The sequence below is a fragment of the Dermacentor andersoni genome, chromosome 1 (assembly GCF_023375885.2).
Source record: "Dermacentor andersoni chromosome 1, qqDerAnde1_hic_scaffold, whole genome shotgun sequence".
NCBI lineage: Eukaryota > Metazoa > Arthropoda > Arachnida > Ixodida > Ixodidae > Dermacentor > Dermacentor andersoni.
The window spans coordinates 39875312-39890350 of record NC_092814.1 but is presented as its reverse complement, the minus strand read 5'-3'; the positions used below and the strand labels follow the sequence as shown (position 1 = coordinate 39890350).

The following is a 15039-nucleotide window of genomic DNA, read 5'->3' as shown; positions in this document are numbered from 1 at the left end:
AAGCAAGAGACGAGAGAGTGTTGTATTTGTAATTTCTGTTCCCCAGATGCTTTTGTTTATCATAAGCAGCCCAGAGGTGATGTCATTTTTCAGCAGCAATGCTGATGTCACTAATCAATTTTGAGTGTTTTAAACTATAATGGCCTGCCAAACACAATACAGAAAAAGTGAAACAAAAAATGGACAAGATATGCGATTGAGAAGAGTAGTTGCTTACAACTAGGGGAGGGGGACATCTCTTTGATAAGTTACACTTCTGGCTTATAAAAATTATCTCCTTATAAACTCCAAAAAGCTAGACACATTTTTCAGAACTAAAAATAAAGCTCTTTCTGTCAGCGTTACTCGTAGGAGGAAATGCGATAGAAATTGCAAACACAGTCAAAATGCTGGGAGTACATTTCAACAAATTCATGTTTTTGGATGCTCACACTGAGCATCCACAAGGTAAGCTTGCCCATGTAGTTGGAATTATGAGAAAATTTCAGTATTTATTACTTGTAAAAGCAAAGCATGAGCTATACCACGCATATTTGAATTGCAATTCAAATACTACATTTTGGTATGGGGCAGCTGTACAAAGACAAAAAATCGTGAAGCTCTCAGTTATACAGAAGAATGCGCTTAGAGCATTTGCTGCCGTGCTTTACAGAACACACACTGAACTACTGTTTACCAGCTATCGCATCATGCGCTTATCCAACATGTACAATTACGATCTTTTACAGCTACACAAATTACATATGTACACAGCATGTTATTTTTGTCCTAAGTTTCTAACCTCCACATCCAGATTCCCTACTACCCTACACGACACCATGCATACTGGTCTGTGTCTCACCCACATATGAACTACGATTTTCAAACTCGAAAATACAATTTGCCTTCTTTACTAAGCAGATTTGACTTACCTTACACCTAAATCCGTGAAATTTCTTATAATTCTCTTCTAGACATCTTTCTTTAATTTTTTTATTTTGTGCATTGCCCTGCCACTATTTCTCTCTTATTTGTATTAAATGTCTACAATGAGGTTATTGTATTTCTTATATGATTAATTTTATGCTGCACCACATGTTCTTTGTTTTTGACTCTTCCTTGCAAATAGATTTGCCCTGTGCTGTCTGCTTTTGTGCGTACTGCTGCACCGATGTAATATGGGGGAAGGGAGCACTGCAAAGCTGCGAATTAGCGGCTTTTTCCCCCTTGTCAGCCATGTACCTATGTATGCATTTCTGGAATAAAGACTCAGACTCTGAGGAAATGATGTCTGAAACAATGTACTAATTATTTTCCTTTTCAAGCTTTGTGAGTGGTCGCAACAGCATTCTAGCCACATTATCTCCAGGATCAGAAAGTCATCAGCGGTAGATGATAAACAAATCTTGACATTATACCAGCTAATAACAACTACCTAGCAGTTGTTCACCTTGTTCAAGGTGAACAACTGAACTATTTCGTGATGAGAGTGATTGGAAGCTTGCTTCAATACTTAGTGAATCAAATGCATTTTGCTTCGGCGACCTAGCTACAAAGAATTAGCATTAATCTTTTGGCGAAAATGCGCATCGTCTGGCGAATGACTGGAGATGCATTTGCAGATTTAGAATGAAAACCGTGGAAATTGGCGGGACATTGAAAAGACACTTCAACATTCGATTGATTGTTGCACTTATGAAGGACATGGCAGCTCCCCTAGCATTCCCAAGGTTAGCTTGCTGCCCTGGTTTAGACATTTCAGGGTGTCTACCAAAAGTTGACATTTCCAAATTCCCTGAGTTTTCCAGATTTTCCCCGAGTGCCTTTGCGAAATTCCCTGAGTGATACAGAATTTTGTTTTGCGTCAACACAGGGTGCTAGGCATAACTTTAAGAAAGAGAGCGGTGTGATTCGGAGAGCAAACGGGCATAGACGATATTATAATTGACATTAATAGAAAGAAATGGAGCTGGGCAGGTAATGTAATGCGTAGGTTTGATAACCGGTGTTCCATTAGGGTTACAGAATGGGTGCCAAGAGAAGGGAAATGCAGTCGAGGACTGCAAAAGACTAGTTGTCGTGATGAAATTAAGAAATTCGCAAGTGCAAGTTGGAATCGGTTGGCGCAGCACAGGAGTAATTAGAGATCAACAGGAGAGGTATTCGTCCTGCAGTGGACTTAAAATAGGTTGGTGATGATGATGAGAGTGTCCCGTGACAATTGCCCTTTCCCATGCTTATGCTTCGCCGCAATACTTTTGCGTATGCTTCACCGCGTAACAGTTTTGTATTGAGGCTAAGCTGACTTTTGGGAACCAGCATTATGCAACGCGCCGTGCTTTCTGAGCTTCGCAGCCAATCGCGAGGACCACAAAGACGGAGTCTGTGCCATTGCTTACATGGGCTTAATAGCGCACGTTGAAGCAGCTAGGCCTAGCGTTTACCGCGGTGGCGAGGTAATCAAAACGGCGGCAGTGGTAGCTTTGATATAATGCCGTTCCGGTCCTGCGGTCACAGCAAAAAGTCCGGAAAATCGGATGGCGAAAGGTTCTTGCGTTCGAAATTTCAGACATTCTTATGGGGTGCGAAGCCATCCGATTTAACGGGCGTCCGGAAAGTCTGTCTTTGATTGTACACTGCTAACTCCTCCAGCCGACGACACGCGTCGTCAAATGACCTATTCGCTACGATACCTCTCTGTTACGCGAGCCAGCATTACCGCGACTTTCGTTTCCTTTCAATAAAATTCCAGATAATTTTACCCGATAGAAGCACAAATTCCCCGAGTTTTCCTTGAGTATTTCCAGACTATTCAAAATCCCTGAGAATTCCCCGGTTTTCCCCGTTGGTAGGCACCCTGCATGATTTCACTCCTTCCCCATATTCAACCTCACATTATGCTCATGTTGCCCCTGCCTTGAACCAAATCCTTCCCGTGCACATATTTTGCCACATGTGCACACAAAATAAATATTAAGTCACAAGTCAGTGCTGTACGTGTCTGTATGCTTTCCTTTGCCAATCAGTTTGCACTGTGTTTGTTCTAAACTTTCTTCACTTGTACAGCGTACCCTGGAGCATAGAGTTTCTGAGAAACTTTATGCCCTGGAGTACCCTGCTCCAGTACACCATAACTATATATAGTTTACTCATGAGTTCATTGTACCCTATAGCAGCGCGGCGCGTCCTCCTCATCCTAGCCTCATTTATAGCCTCCGAAATAGAGTGTACTAGACTTTATTTTAGAACACTCGGTTGGTTCATCATTCTATACATGGAGGAAGGAAAACTATTCTATGACTACTCCGAAATTGGACGGCGCGCTCCATAGAGTTTCTCAATGTAGTGAGAAACTCTATGGCGCGCTCTGTTACTTCTCGGAGGCCATGCGCGGCGCGTTGCCTCCGAGCGTTGCCTAATAATAATAATAATAATAATAATAATAATAATAATAATAATAATAATAACTACGGTAACTATACGCCGCACTTCCACTCTCCTTTCTATCTTGTTACAAATGTCCCATCACACAAGATTATTTATAATTTTATATAACTTAAAGGGAAGCTGAAACGGTTTTCAATTTCCATAAATTGCTGGGATTGGGAAGAACAGACCTAATAATTTACGGTTCCGAAATTTTTTTCTTCGTTTTGTTAGTATATGGGGCGGAAATCGCTTTCTAAATCATCCCCGCGGACACGCCCCCATCGCTTCTCGGAGCGCCGGGTGAGGTGGTTGCCAGAGGAGAGAACCGGCGGGAGTGACGTCATTCGCGGGGACCGAGCTGCCGGACCGGCGTGCTGGCATGTGCTGGCATGCCTCTTTCCGTCCTGCGCTTTACTGAACGACGCTACGAGAGATCTGCCGCCGCCGCCGCTCACGTTTGTTTTCTTTTGCGATTTTCGTAAACTGTTCTTTTCTTCTGTGCTGCGTGAGTGCCTACAGCGAAGGGCGCCCAACATGCCCTCGTTCTGTGCAGCATTCGGCTGCGCGAACACAAGCGGGCGAGACGATGTGGTGTTTCACAGGTTCCCGAAGGACAAGAAGCTTGCAGCGCAGTGGGTCCGTGCGGTGAGGAGAGATAAGTTCGTGCCGACGAAATCAACTGTGCTGTGCTCGGACCATTCCCGCGACAGTGACTATCATCGGAGCTTGACAACGATGCGGGCAATCGGTATTCCATTTAAATCGGCGCGACTGAAGCCCGGCGTTGTTCCGTCTATATTCTCCCACAAGAGAAACACCTCGCCACCTCCAAAAGCGGCCTTCGCCAAGAGGCGAAAGCGTGAGGTAGCTTCCACAGCGTTGCACCTGAGGTATGAAATGGAGTATAGGCTTGCCTAGTGACATTCGACGTACGGTTGCAGTTATCGTGTTTACCACACGGCGGTGCTAAAACTGCCTAATATCTTTATGTCAACACTAGCATGGAGCACGCATAGCGATTCTTGATCGAGCCACAATCGCAAAGTCGTCAAACTATAGTATGAATATTGCACATATAATACCTCTGGCCATCTCTGGATGTGTATGAAAAGCAACTTCCATGGCTGTACCTCGCAGCACTGCATGTGCGCGCTTTGAAACGCGGCACTTATGTTTGCGATCGTGTATCAACATTCAAAAAACCACGGGACATTAGACAAGCAGCGGCAAGGTGTTTGACGTCGCGGAATTGCACCCGTGTTTACAATCTAATGAGAAGTTAGTGCTTCAGCATTCTTCCAGCAGCAAGTTCCCAGTGACACTTTAGCGCATTTTTTCTCCCGTCATTGGAACGTGCAGCTTCCAACGCGCGAGAAGGTGCACACATCGATCTCGCTGTTGGCACACTCAACATCGTCGTTGCCGCCGTTGCCGCCATCGTTTTCCGTATCGGCTGTCGGTTCGAACATGTACGGCGAAAATACAAGCTGTCCGAGACCGCGAGAACGTTCCATAGTGCTTATAACTCAGCTATGAAGCCAGAACAGAACAGCGTGCTACGCTCTGAAACGGCGGCGCCGACCGGAGACTGCCGCGAAAGACGTCACAGCGGCCCCGACCAATCGCGGGCAACAGCGGCGTTCGCGCCATGCCCTGAGGCGCTAGTGCGCGTTTTCTTGAAAAAACAGCCGCTTGCGTTTGTTTCCGCCCTTTTTGAACCCGATATTCGTGTTCAGGGGACTCAAAACTGTAGAATGCCGCAGAGAACCCATTTTTTTTCGAAAAGTGTTTCAGCTTCCCTTTAAACTCTCATGAATTTTAAAAGTATGTGGACAGCGAAGCGACTGAACTGTGGCGTCACCGCTTGGCCTTTTTCTATGGCTTGGCTCTGTGTCACGTCTGTGTTATAGTGCCTAGAACACGACCTACTGGAACTCCAGACCTGCACAGATATCCGGCTTCTATGGGAGCAGCTTGCGCCCACTTTCGTTCAACCGACGGCCGTAGGTGGCGCTTTTATAACCTGTTCGTCTGCTACGCGGCGGGCGGCTGTGCGGCGTTGTAATTAGTACGGCAGCTGTTGTATTATGACGAACTGCTTGTCTAGTTGATGATTTTTGCTAACATAGTGACAGTGATGTCACAAGGCTTTGACCGATCACTTGGCTCCAAAAGTTTACCGGCCGAACCTAAAAAATGTCGGAGCGTGTAGTCCGCTGCTCTCTCCTATTGCCTTTTTCAAGCAGATTATTATAAATCACATTGTGTATGGAGTTCGCAACGTACACAACAGTTTCATTGTGCACGTTGTAAAATTCACTTCTGCGCTCTTTAGAAACTTGAAACCACCATAATGTCCGACGACAGAACGATTACCACTCATTTTAACTCTTAAAAGTTGCCCGTGAATGCGTCGTGAGTTCAAAAAGTGAATTACACACACAGCTTCACTGCGTACGTATCTTATAGCGTCCTCGATCACCTTGCCCCGGAGTTGCCCCGAAACCAGAATGGTGCGCTTTGCACCGCCGTGGTGGCGCACTGCGGAGGGTCAACATCGAGGACAAAACTGCACCCCGTGCAGGGTGCTTGCCTGCAGCGCTACATTGCCCCTGGCGCGAAAAACGTGCGCGAACACGCGCGCGCGCACATTTTATTGTTTGCAGGTGCTGAGTATCTGCGGCAAGCGCTCGAACCTTGTCAAACTGCGTGCTCCGACATACCTGGTTGCAAGCAAACGCCAATGGATTTTATAATTAATCCTGATGACCCGTTCCTGACGACCTGTTCAACGAACCTGTCCACTTTCGGCCGCTCGTTCTTCACCTCATTGTTTTTGGACGAGGTCGATCAGCATGTCGTCTTCGCTGTCAGACGAACTTGAAAAAAGCTCATCGATTGCAACAACTAGGAGCGCTTCCTTTCTCATTGCCGACATCTCCACTAGCTAACTCCGTCAACTTCGTTGCAACCGCAGCTTGCGCAGCTATCGGGCCAGTGCGTGCGCGGTTCTGCAGTCGGCAGTGCGCGCGCGCGTCGCACGTCCCGCAGTGCTTGCTGGGATTGCACCCCGGCGCACCGCCGATTTTCTCGGTGCGAGACGGGGCAACGGAAAACCGCTCCAACAGGGTGCGCTTCCGGTGATCGAGGATGGTCGGTGCGCACCGGTGCGGTTGATCGAGGATGAAAGTGCGCACCAAGGCGCCCCGGTGCGCACCGGTGCGGGTGATCGAGGACGCTATTAAGCACCACCGTTATGCTGCCGCCGTACAACGCAGAAAAGCTAGCTTTACAGTTTGAAACGAGTTCCGTGACACGATTTAAAGGGCCCCTGAAACGGTTCGGACAAATTTTGTAGGCGCGTAGGGTACAGCTTAAGTAGAACATTCGCACCACAATTTAAGTGAAGCGTTACGTATTAATGGAGCTGCAAGCGATTAGAAGTTACCCTCCTCCCTAGCTATGCTTTTCCTCCTCAACTCGCTCGCCGAGCGAGCGGCGCTAAGCTCCGCCTTCACTGGTTCAGCGTCACGATGCGACGTCACATCGTTCACTTCCGGTTGTTTAGGAGCACGCCCCCTCCCGCGCGAGACCTCTCCGCTAGCCGCTTGGCCGTCGACCGAGAGCTATCGAAGCAGCGTGCGTTGCGAGCATTCTGTCGTAGCGCCGAACGTGTCCGGTACTCCGCTAAAAACAGGCAAGCTGGTCATTTCGGCAAATGACTGGAGGCATAAACTCAAGCTGATGAAGGAACTTTAACCTAGACGTACGTGAGCAGCCTGATCGGTCTGCACGGTCCAGACACTTGCTGGCGCAGCGCTTAACCAGTCAAACAAAGCGCTAATATTGCTCTAACCAAGTGTAAAGCATTTTAAACATATATAAATCAACGTGTTGATGATTACACTCCTGCGAAAAATACACACCAGCAGCAAAGAAGAATACACTTCGTTGCTGCTACTGTGTATGGTTGAGCTCTGTGCCACCAGGTGGCTGCACCGTGCAGACCATTCACATTTGCCCTTCTGCTCATCTCGTGGCTCATCCCGGCACAGTCAAGCGGCCAGACCCTGTCCCCTTGCGCTTGCGTTTGCCCTAATACTGGACTCGCGAAACGGTATTGCGTTAGTAATCTTCCGGTGTAAAGTGACGGCCACAAACGCGCAAATCCTGGCGCAGATCGGATACCGGCAGTCCCCTGCGCAGCAGCCAGTTCGCTTGTATACTGCCTTGCAGAGGGACACGATGTCGCAGCTTGACATATTGCCAGTCACTAGGTTTGCAGTCCACAAGGCAACAAAGTCGAATCATAGTGCTCGCGAAAAGACTGAGACCGACTCTGACCGCGGAGCTCTCGTCAAAATGGAGTACGTTGTAACACAAGCAGACGACACTTGCTGTGTGCCGGAAGTGCTGAAGTGTACTGAAAAATTGTTCTTGTGCATTCTCTTTATGTTACTTTCTTTTTATAAAAACAAATGAACTAACATTCCAACTATTACGAAGATTATTTGTTTACCATACAGTTGGAAAAATTATCGACCACGCGCCCTGGTCAGCCAATCAGATAGCTCGCCCACGTGACGTCATATGGGTTATTTGCATCATATGGGTAGGGGCGGCTTAAAATTCCGCCGAGCAGTGTGCTACAATCGGCAGCGATGTGTATTTTTAAAACCTTATAATAAATTACACGCTTTACGCAGAGCACTTAGATGCATCAATTAATGATCAGAAGGACCTACTCTAACGACTCAGTACGTTTGTAGAAAATCGCCAAAATCGTTTCAGGGTCCCTTTAAGGCCTGTAGTACAGCACGTTTTAAAGCACTGGGATCGCTTAATTTTTTGTAAGCTTTCTACTGAGCTAGACATCCAACGACATTAAAAACAAGATATGCTCACCTTCCCTTTGAAACAGAATCGATCAGCTATTGCACATATCGGGCGGAGGACTTAGTCGTGAATACTTTTGCTATACTTTTATCAGATCATCTGCCTTTCACTACGGAACACAGCGGTAAATCCTAACGTCATCTACGACATTAGGCTACCTGTAATCAACTAAAAAAAGCTAGATTATCCTAGGAATCTTTTTAAACAATTTTTCCAGTCTCTTACGGAGGCAATTTATGCCGTCGATCTAGCATTGCAGCTGCCACCTATGCTCGTTGTTTACATTTCTTGCACCGCTCCTCCTCTTCTAGTTTCACTATTTAAACGCAAAGCATTCACAAATATGTTTTCTTTTGCATATTTCTGAATTTATTCATTTACCGCCAATACAAGCGTTTTGTGCCTGCCGAAGTGGCAAGACAAGCGCTGAACAGATCGCAGAAGCAGACGACAGCGAACAGGTTATAACTAGCCCCACTCGTATGTTCTTCCCTAGCGGCAAAAGGGGCGAACTAGACCAGGCGTGCTGGAGGAGGGAGATCTGTGCAGGTCTGGAGTTCAGTAGGTCGTGGCCTAGAATATGTTGGCTAGTGTGCCGTGCACCCGCTCTTTTCAATGGAAGAGCGTGACGCCGCCTGCAATGAATGCCCACGGTGGCCAACAGAGGTCGCTGCCATACGGGTGCGTGCAGACTGCGCGTGTCGTCTGCTTCGCACATCAGTTTCGCAGCGGTTGCGTCGGTTTCTATGTTTGCGTTTTCTGTCTTATTGCAGCGTTGCGTGTTTGTTTTTGGTGTTGTCAACGAGTGAGTGCGTGGCTGCTGTGTTTGTGTGCTTGTCATTACGAGAACTGTGCGCCGGCGGTGAAAATATGCCGAAGCTAAAGAGAGAGTGCAAGGAGAGGACCTGATTTGTGCCGTTGTGTAGAAGCGGCTACCGCACGAACAAAGGGCGTGTATCCTTGTTCACTCCACCATCTGATACGAAGCGGTAGCAGAATGGGCAAGAATGACCTGGAGAACGGACAGAAGGCTGGCACCAACTGCTGTGATTTGTGAAAAACAAACAGTTTAGTCCAGCGTGCGTTCTCTATGACCGTGAACGGCATTGTCCACGAGATTCCCCGCGATAGAAAACGCCTATAACCCTACGCCATACCAACGATATTTCCTGAGTATCATAAGCATGCACCTCGTGAGTGCCAGGAAAAAGAAAGAAAAAATGAGCAGTAGTGCTTTGAACTACTATACTGCAGATTATAATATGTACGTACGTTGCACGAAAGATCACTGCCAAAAATTCTTGACCACAGTGTGCAGGCTTAATTCTTTTGCGTAAGTAAAGCTGAAGCTAGTGCCAACGCTGCTTCATATTGCGCTACCCATGTTGACAATGGAGGAATTGTGTATCTTAGTCAGACCTTGTCAACCACTGTGAAGGCCATGGAAGATGCTTTTACTGTGTTCTTTAGCAAAAACAAGTTACATGTAGCTAGTCCAGCTGATTTTTCAGGTCAGCTCCAGACACAGGCGTTTCCACAATAGGGTGCTCAGAGCATGTAAAACCAGCTTTGACAGCAGTTGTAAAGTTCTATGTTTTCTTGAGGTTTGGGTTTTTGTAAAAGGCATCAGCAAAGAGAGGGAAGCACAAAGGCAACGGCAGAAGCTCCTTAAACTGCGTCACTGCCACTAAATCTATCTTCTTCATGCATGTGTGCATTTGCGTTTGACTGTTGTTACGCTTGAATAAAATCTTTGTTACGCTCAAATGAAAGATGTTTCCTATTTTTGTTCACGATATCAGAAATAAAAAGAAATCTGCACGTGTTTACCTGGTATATAAAAAAATGTATAGTACAAGGAACACCACAGTTCAATTTACAGGCTAATTTATATTTACTCATTATCATACCCTCGGGGCAATTTATTTTATTTAGAAAATACTGCAGGCCTTGTAGTGGCCCTTGCAGGAGGGGCAGAAATACAGAAAAAGACAACAACAAGGAAATGCAAGAATACATGAGTAGCAATGGGCATGATGAGGGGATAGTTACATGGTTCACAAACAATCAAAAACATTCATACCTACGAGGACAATCAGTAAGATAGACAGAAACAGCAGCAAATAAAATAAAAAAGAAAGAACAGCGAAATTCGAGTCATTTCAAAAGATGATCGGTCAGCGGTCTTGAATGGTTATGCATTAATATAACATTAATAGAACAGTACCGTAACCTTAGAATTATTTTGCTTTATTAGAATAAAAAATGCAACCTATAATACTTACCCTTAAAAAAAGTTACGCTGCTATCATATCGCTAGAATAAAAAAACAATTGTCCTTACTTATCGCCCAAGAGACACGAAGGCGAACGCCTCGTAAAGCCTACTGTAATCCACTCTAATCCTCCTTCATCCGCTCTATTCCACCTTAATCCCCCTAATTCACCTTAATCCAATCGGTGTTGGGCTGCTGAGCACGAGGTCGCGGGTTCAAATCCCGGCCATGGTGGTCGCATTTCGATGGGGGCGAAATGCGAAAACACCCGTGTACTTAGATTTAGGTGCACGTTAAAGATCCCCAGGTGGTCGAAATTTCCGGAGTCCTCCACTACGGCGTGCCTCATAATCAGAAAGTGGTTTTGGCACGTTAAACCCCATAATTTTTTAATTTAATGCAATCGCTAATAAATAATTAAATTTGCTAATCATTATAATCATCTCTTATACACGGCTGGACATGCTTTGGTTCGCTTCTGGCCTTCCTTGGATCGTGTGATATATTCTCTACCTCACAACACGACCTTGAAACATGGAGATCTAAGGCTTCTGTCTTAAAAAATTACGTTTTCTCTTCGCCAGCATAGAAACCCATGAGGTTGATCCCCGCTCGAAGCCGAGCTGAGCTAGCGCAAGCTTTTCAAGCAAGCGACAAGCGCTAAAGAAGCCTGTTGTAATCAAGACAAACCCTAACCATTATATTTTAGCTGCTCACATTTGAACTGTGCTGCTGCTACGGCTTAATAAAAACAAAAAGCGCAGCAGCCCGCTTGCCGACGCTGTGGAAACACGGCGGGTTACGAAGACCAGATGGTGCCGCGGCACCCACCTGCACTGCAGCACTCCTAGCGGCAGCCGCCGGCATTCATTTCATCCGGTGCCACCTGGGTGGCCGCGGATGGTACACTAGTCAGTACATTCTAGGCACTATCTGTGCCTTGAAGGAAAGCCACAGGAGCAAGAGCCAAGGCATCGAATAAAGACAAGCGTATAGGTGTTCTGTGGACAAGCCAGTCCATGGCCAGTCCGTAAAGTTGCGACAGTACACTTACAGAAGTCCTCCGTTTTGTGACTGTCAAAACAGTGTGGAGTAAAACGAGGAAAAAGAGGATAAAGCTGCACAATGGGCGCTTCACCAACGCCAGTCACATTGCTTACACTTTTCTGGCTTGGTGTGGGTGGCGTGATTCCGTGGTTTGTGCCGAAGGGGAACAACCGCGGGTAAGTGCTCCAGCCATACGTTTTGCGAGTGTGCACTGTCATAGTTTAACTTGGGGCATGTCCATTAGTTCTGTGCGTTAGTTACATTTTTGATTAACTGCTCGCTCTAAGTCGTGTCTGCTAATGTGCACGAGATGTCCCAATGAGGGGAAAAGAGGAAGTCGCTCTCGGTAGCAATCGCTGTTCATTAGCTTTCTAAATTCATTCACTTAACACGTGTAAAATCTGCCCGACTTTTGGCCAATCCTTGCGTGTCGGTATGTGCTAAAAACTTTAAGGTAGTCATCATGATTAGCCGCCAGTTGCACTGCAGTGAAGCCATCGATCGCGCACGCACCGCAGCATTTCATGACTAGTTGACTCGAGCGCGCTTTTACGTGCCGGCTCGCCATCGTGGTCTACACTTCCCTGCCATCCGGAGCTAGCTCAAAAGAACGTACGGAATGGAGCAGCACCGTTATGAATTATTCCAATGTTTAGGATCAATGCTCAAAGGGCGCCTTCGGGACTGCATGGCCAGTGCAGTTTTATGTTGCTGACATTTTCTGTACTGAGCTTGTAATTATCACACTAGCTTTGGGACTTTTTTTCCCCGAAAAATTGTCTGTCGGAAAGCGTTTTATAGGACAGTCGCACATATTTTCTTGAGGAAAACATTGAGCTGTTGCAATGACAACTTATGTCTAGTATACCGCAGATAGGAGATGTGCAATGTAAACTTAGACGGAAGTCCCTTACACAGTAATAATGCATTTGGTAAACTATAGATTTTCTGCCACCAATGTCGTCATGTCACATGCATATGCACACATTATTGTACTTTGTAGATTTGTCTAATATCTTATGTCGTGGTTGGACATGTGTATCCATCGGCATGAAAAAGCATTGCTATTTGAAGTCTTTATTGCGTATTTGACTTGTTTTAATTATTTGCTTGCAGGTTAATCCAGACAATGATTGTCACTACTGCTGCCCTCTGTTATACATTGTGAGTTGCAGCTCATGGTGCCCAGCTGTGGACTGTTATTACTCATTGAAACTGATGCCATATTTTGCTTTCAGCTGGCTGTGTGCATACATGGCTCAGATGAATCCTCTCATGGGGCCTCTTTTGAACAACAAGACTGTCATCATCATGCGACATGAATGGATGTAGAAAGCTATAGATGGGGAGCCAAATACCTGCTGACCTGAAAACGTCTCCTGCTTCAATCTCTGCTAGGAATGAAGCAGCACCGTCATGAATTATTCCAATGTTTAGGATCAATACTCAAAGGGTGTAGTGCATCGTACGTACCACAGCTGTGCACTTTCCTTCTGTACCAACTTCTTTATTCCCAGACAACTTCCTCAGCTGCTTTACAGGTGGTGTCGTAAGTTAGTGTACATCTGTGTAGTACAGTGCAAAGAATTTCATGTTTCTGCATTTTTACATATATACTTTAAATTCCTTAATGATGCCTTGTGTGTAATTGTCTGCCACTCTTATCATCCACTGTTCTTGGCCGGCTGATCGCATGGATAACGCGGGCAGCTCGTCGCTCTGATCCCTGTCTAAGCGTAAAAAGGAAGAGCAGTGGAAAAGGCATCGCTACAATATCGCAGCCCATATGTTGGCTTCTGCTGTAATTGTTTAATGTCTCTCATCTTGTTGCCTGGGAACCTAATAACATAGCACAACAGACATGCACTTATCAAAGGTGTGCAGGACAGTTGGTTATGTGATGCCTTTCCATTTTTAATGTGGAAAATAGAATTCTGCTATTTCTAAGATGTTTTCCTTCTGTGCACGTGACATGCTGCTATGGTAACCCCTGTTAATCTTAACTGCTATAAAGAAACCCAGGTGGCTAGAACAAATAGGAACCCTTGACTGAGGCATATCTCATAGGCCAGGTGTACCTTTGGGGGCGTCAAACATCAGCCATACAACTGCTTAAACACTTTGCTTAGATAGCCATAAAGTTCTTGTGGTATGGACCTTTCATGTGCATGCTTTCATAAGTCTTCAAAGCCTGCTCTTAGCTTATTACACCATTCTGGTTGTACAGATTGAAGCTGTTAACATATGTATAGTTCCCAGTAAATAAATTTTTCAACTGGGAAAGTGTTTTATACTTTCTTGCTGGATAAGTATTGCTACTGTCTGGGTCTTACTGCTTGTATCACACATTGGTGCCTGCATTTCACACTCTGCCAGTTTAGCCTGGGCCACAGTTTGTGTTCAGAATGTTGCAACAAAATGAGATTCATTAACATAGTTAACATGTTTCTAATGTAGGCTTTAAGTACATGTAACCCTGCATGTTTGCTGTGGAAAATGTGTTGATGGTCATTCATTATACTCAATTTTTTAAAATTCCTTTGTACCTTATATTTTTTTTGTTTATGAGCAGCCTACTGCCATGCCTCCACGACCCCAAGTCGCTTTTGTTTTGTCACATGATCTCATGTATGGCCAGCACTTCCTGAACGATTAATCTCGCTGATTCTAGTCATAGCCATATATTTATTATTTCATGTCATTGAAATTGTATATAACAAAATGACTAGTCGCCTAATAAAGTGGTCTTCACCCTGCAATAAGCATGTGGTTCATTCTCAAGCGACTGACATAACCACTTGAACATACCAATATACTAGAGGTGTGCAAATATTTGCAATTTCTAATATGAATTTACTTACCCTGGCTATTCAATTTAAGAAATCACTATTCGAAGTTTTGAAATATTTACGCCAGCTCAAATATAAGGATAAGAGATGCAGGTGCTGACAGTTCTCTATGATTCTGCTGTGGTTGCGGTGGAAAGGCGCCAGTTGCCAAGCAAATGCATGGAGCAGCTCGCTTATGCTCAATACTTTCTAATCAGTCAAGGAGGATGCCTCGTCTTTAGGCATCCTGGAAATTTGTTTTCTTGATTTAGGCAAAGCAGTTGCTTCAACAACTTCACAATTATTTCATCCCTTTAAAATAATGTGCGGTGTTGTAGTATTTATTATACTTTGCACCATTGAACACAGCACATACATGCATCTAGTGACATGCTGTTCCTGTGTGCCAGATACATTCAGCATTGTTTTTCATGAGCCCTTCAGTTGACCAAACGTCCAGTACTGAATGGCATTACATGTATCGAGTATTTTTTTAATGAACTCCGTACAATCTTTACATTGTTCAAAAATCAGAAATATTAAATATTCAAAGGCTGTTTTTTCCAAATACATGTATTTGATAAG

General features: G+C 45.2%; 1 protein-coding gene across 1 annotated transcript; it reads left to right on the top strand.

Annotated features, from left to right (window-relative positions):
- The first annotated feature begins 11516 nt into the window (after nucleotides 1-11516).
- Nucleotides 11517-14388, top strand: LOC126545296 (V-type proton ATPase subunit e 1-like). The gene is made up of 3 exons (XM_050193100.3): nucleotides 11517-11802; nucleotides 12743-12790; nucleotides 12865-14388. The coding sequence occupies exons 1-3, from the start codon at nucleotides 11705-11707 to the stop codon at nucleotides 12956-12958; spliced, it is 240 nt and encodes a 79-aa protein (XP_050049057.1). The 5' UTR covers nucleotides 11517-11704; the 3' UTR covers nucleotides 12959-14388.
- The last annotated feature ends 651 nt before the right edge of the window (nucleotides 14389-15039 follow it).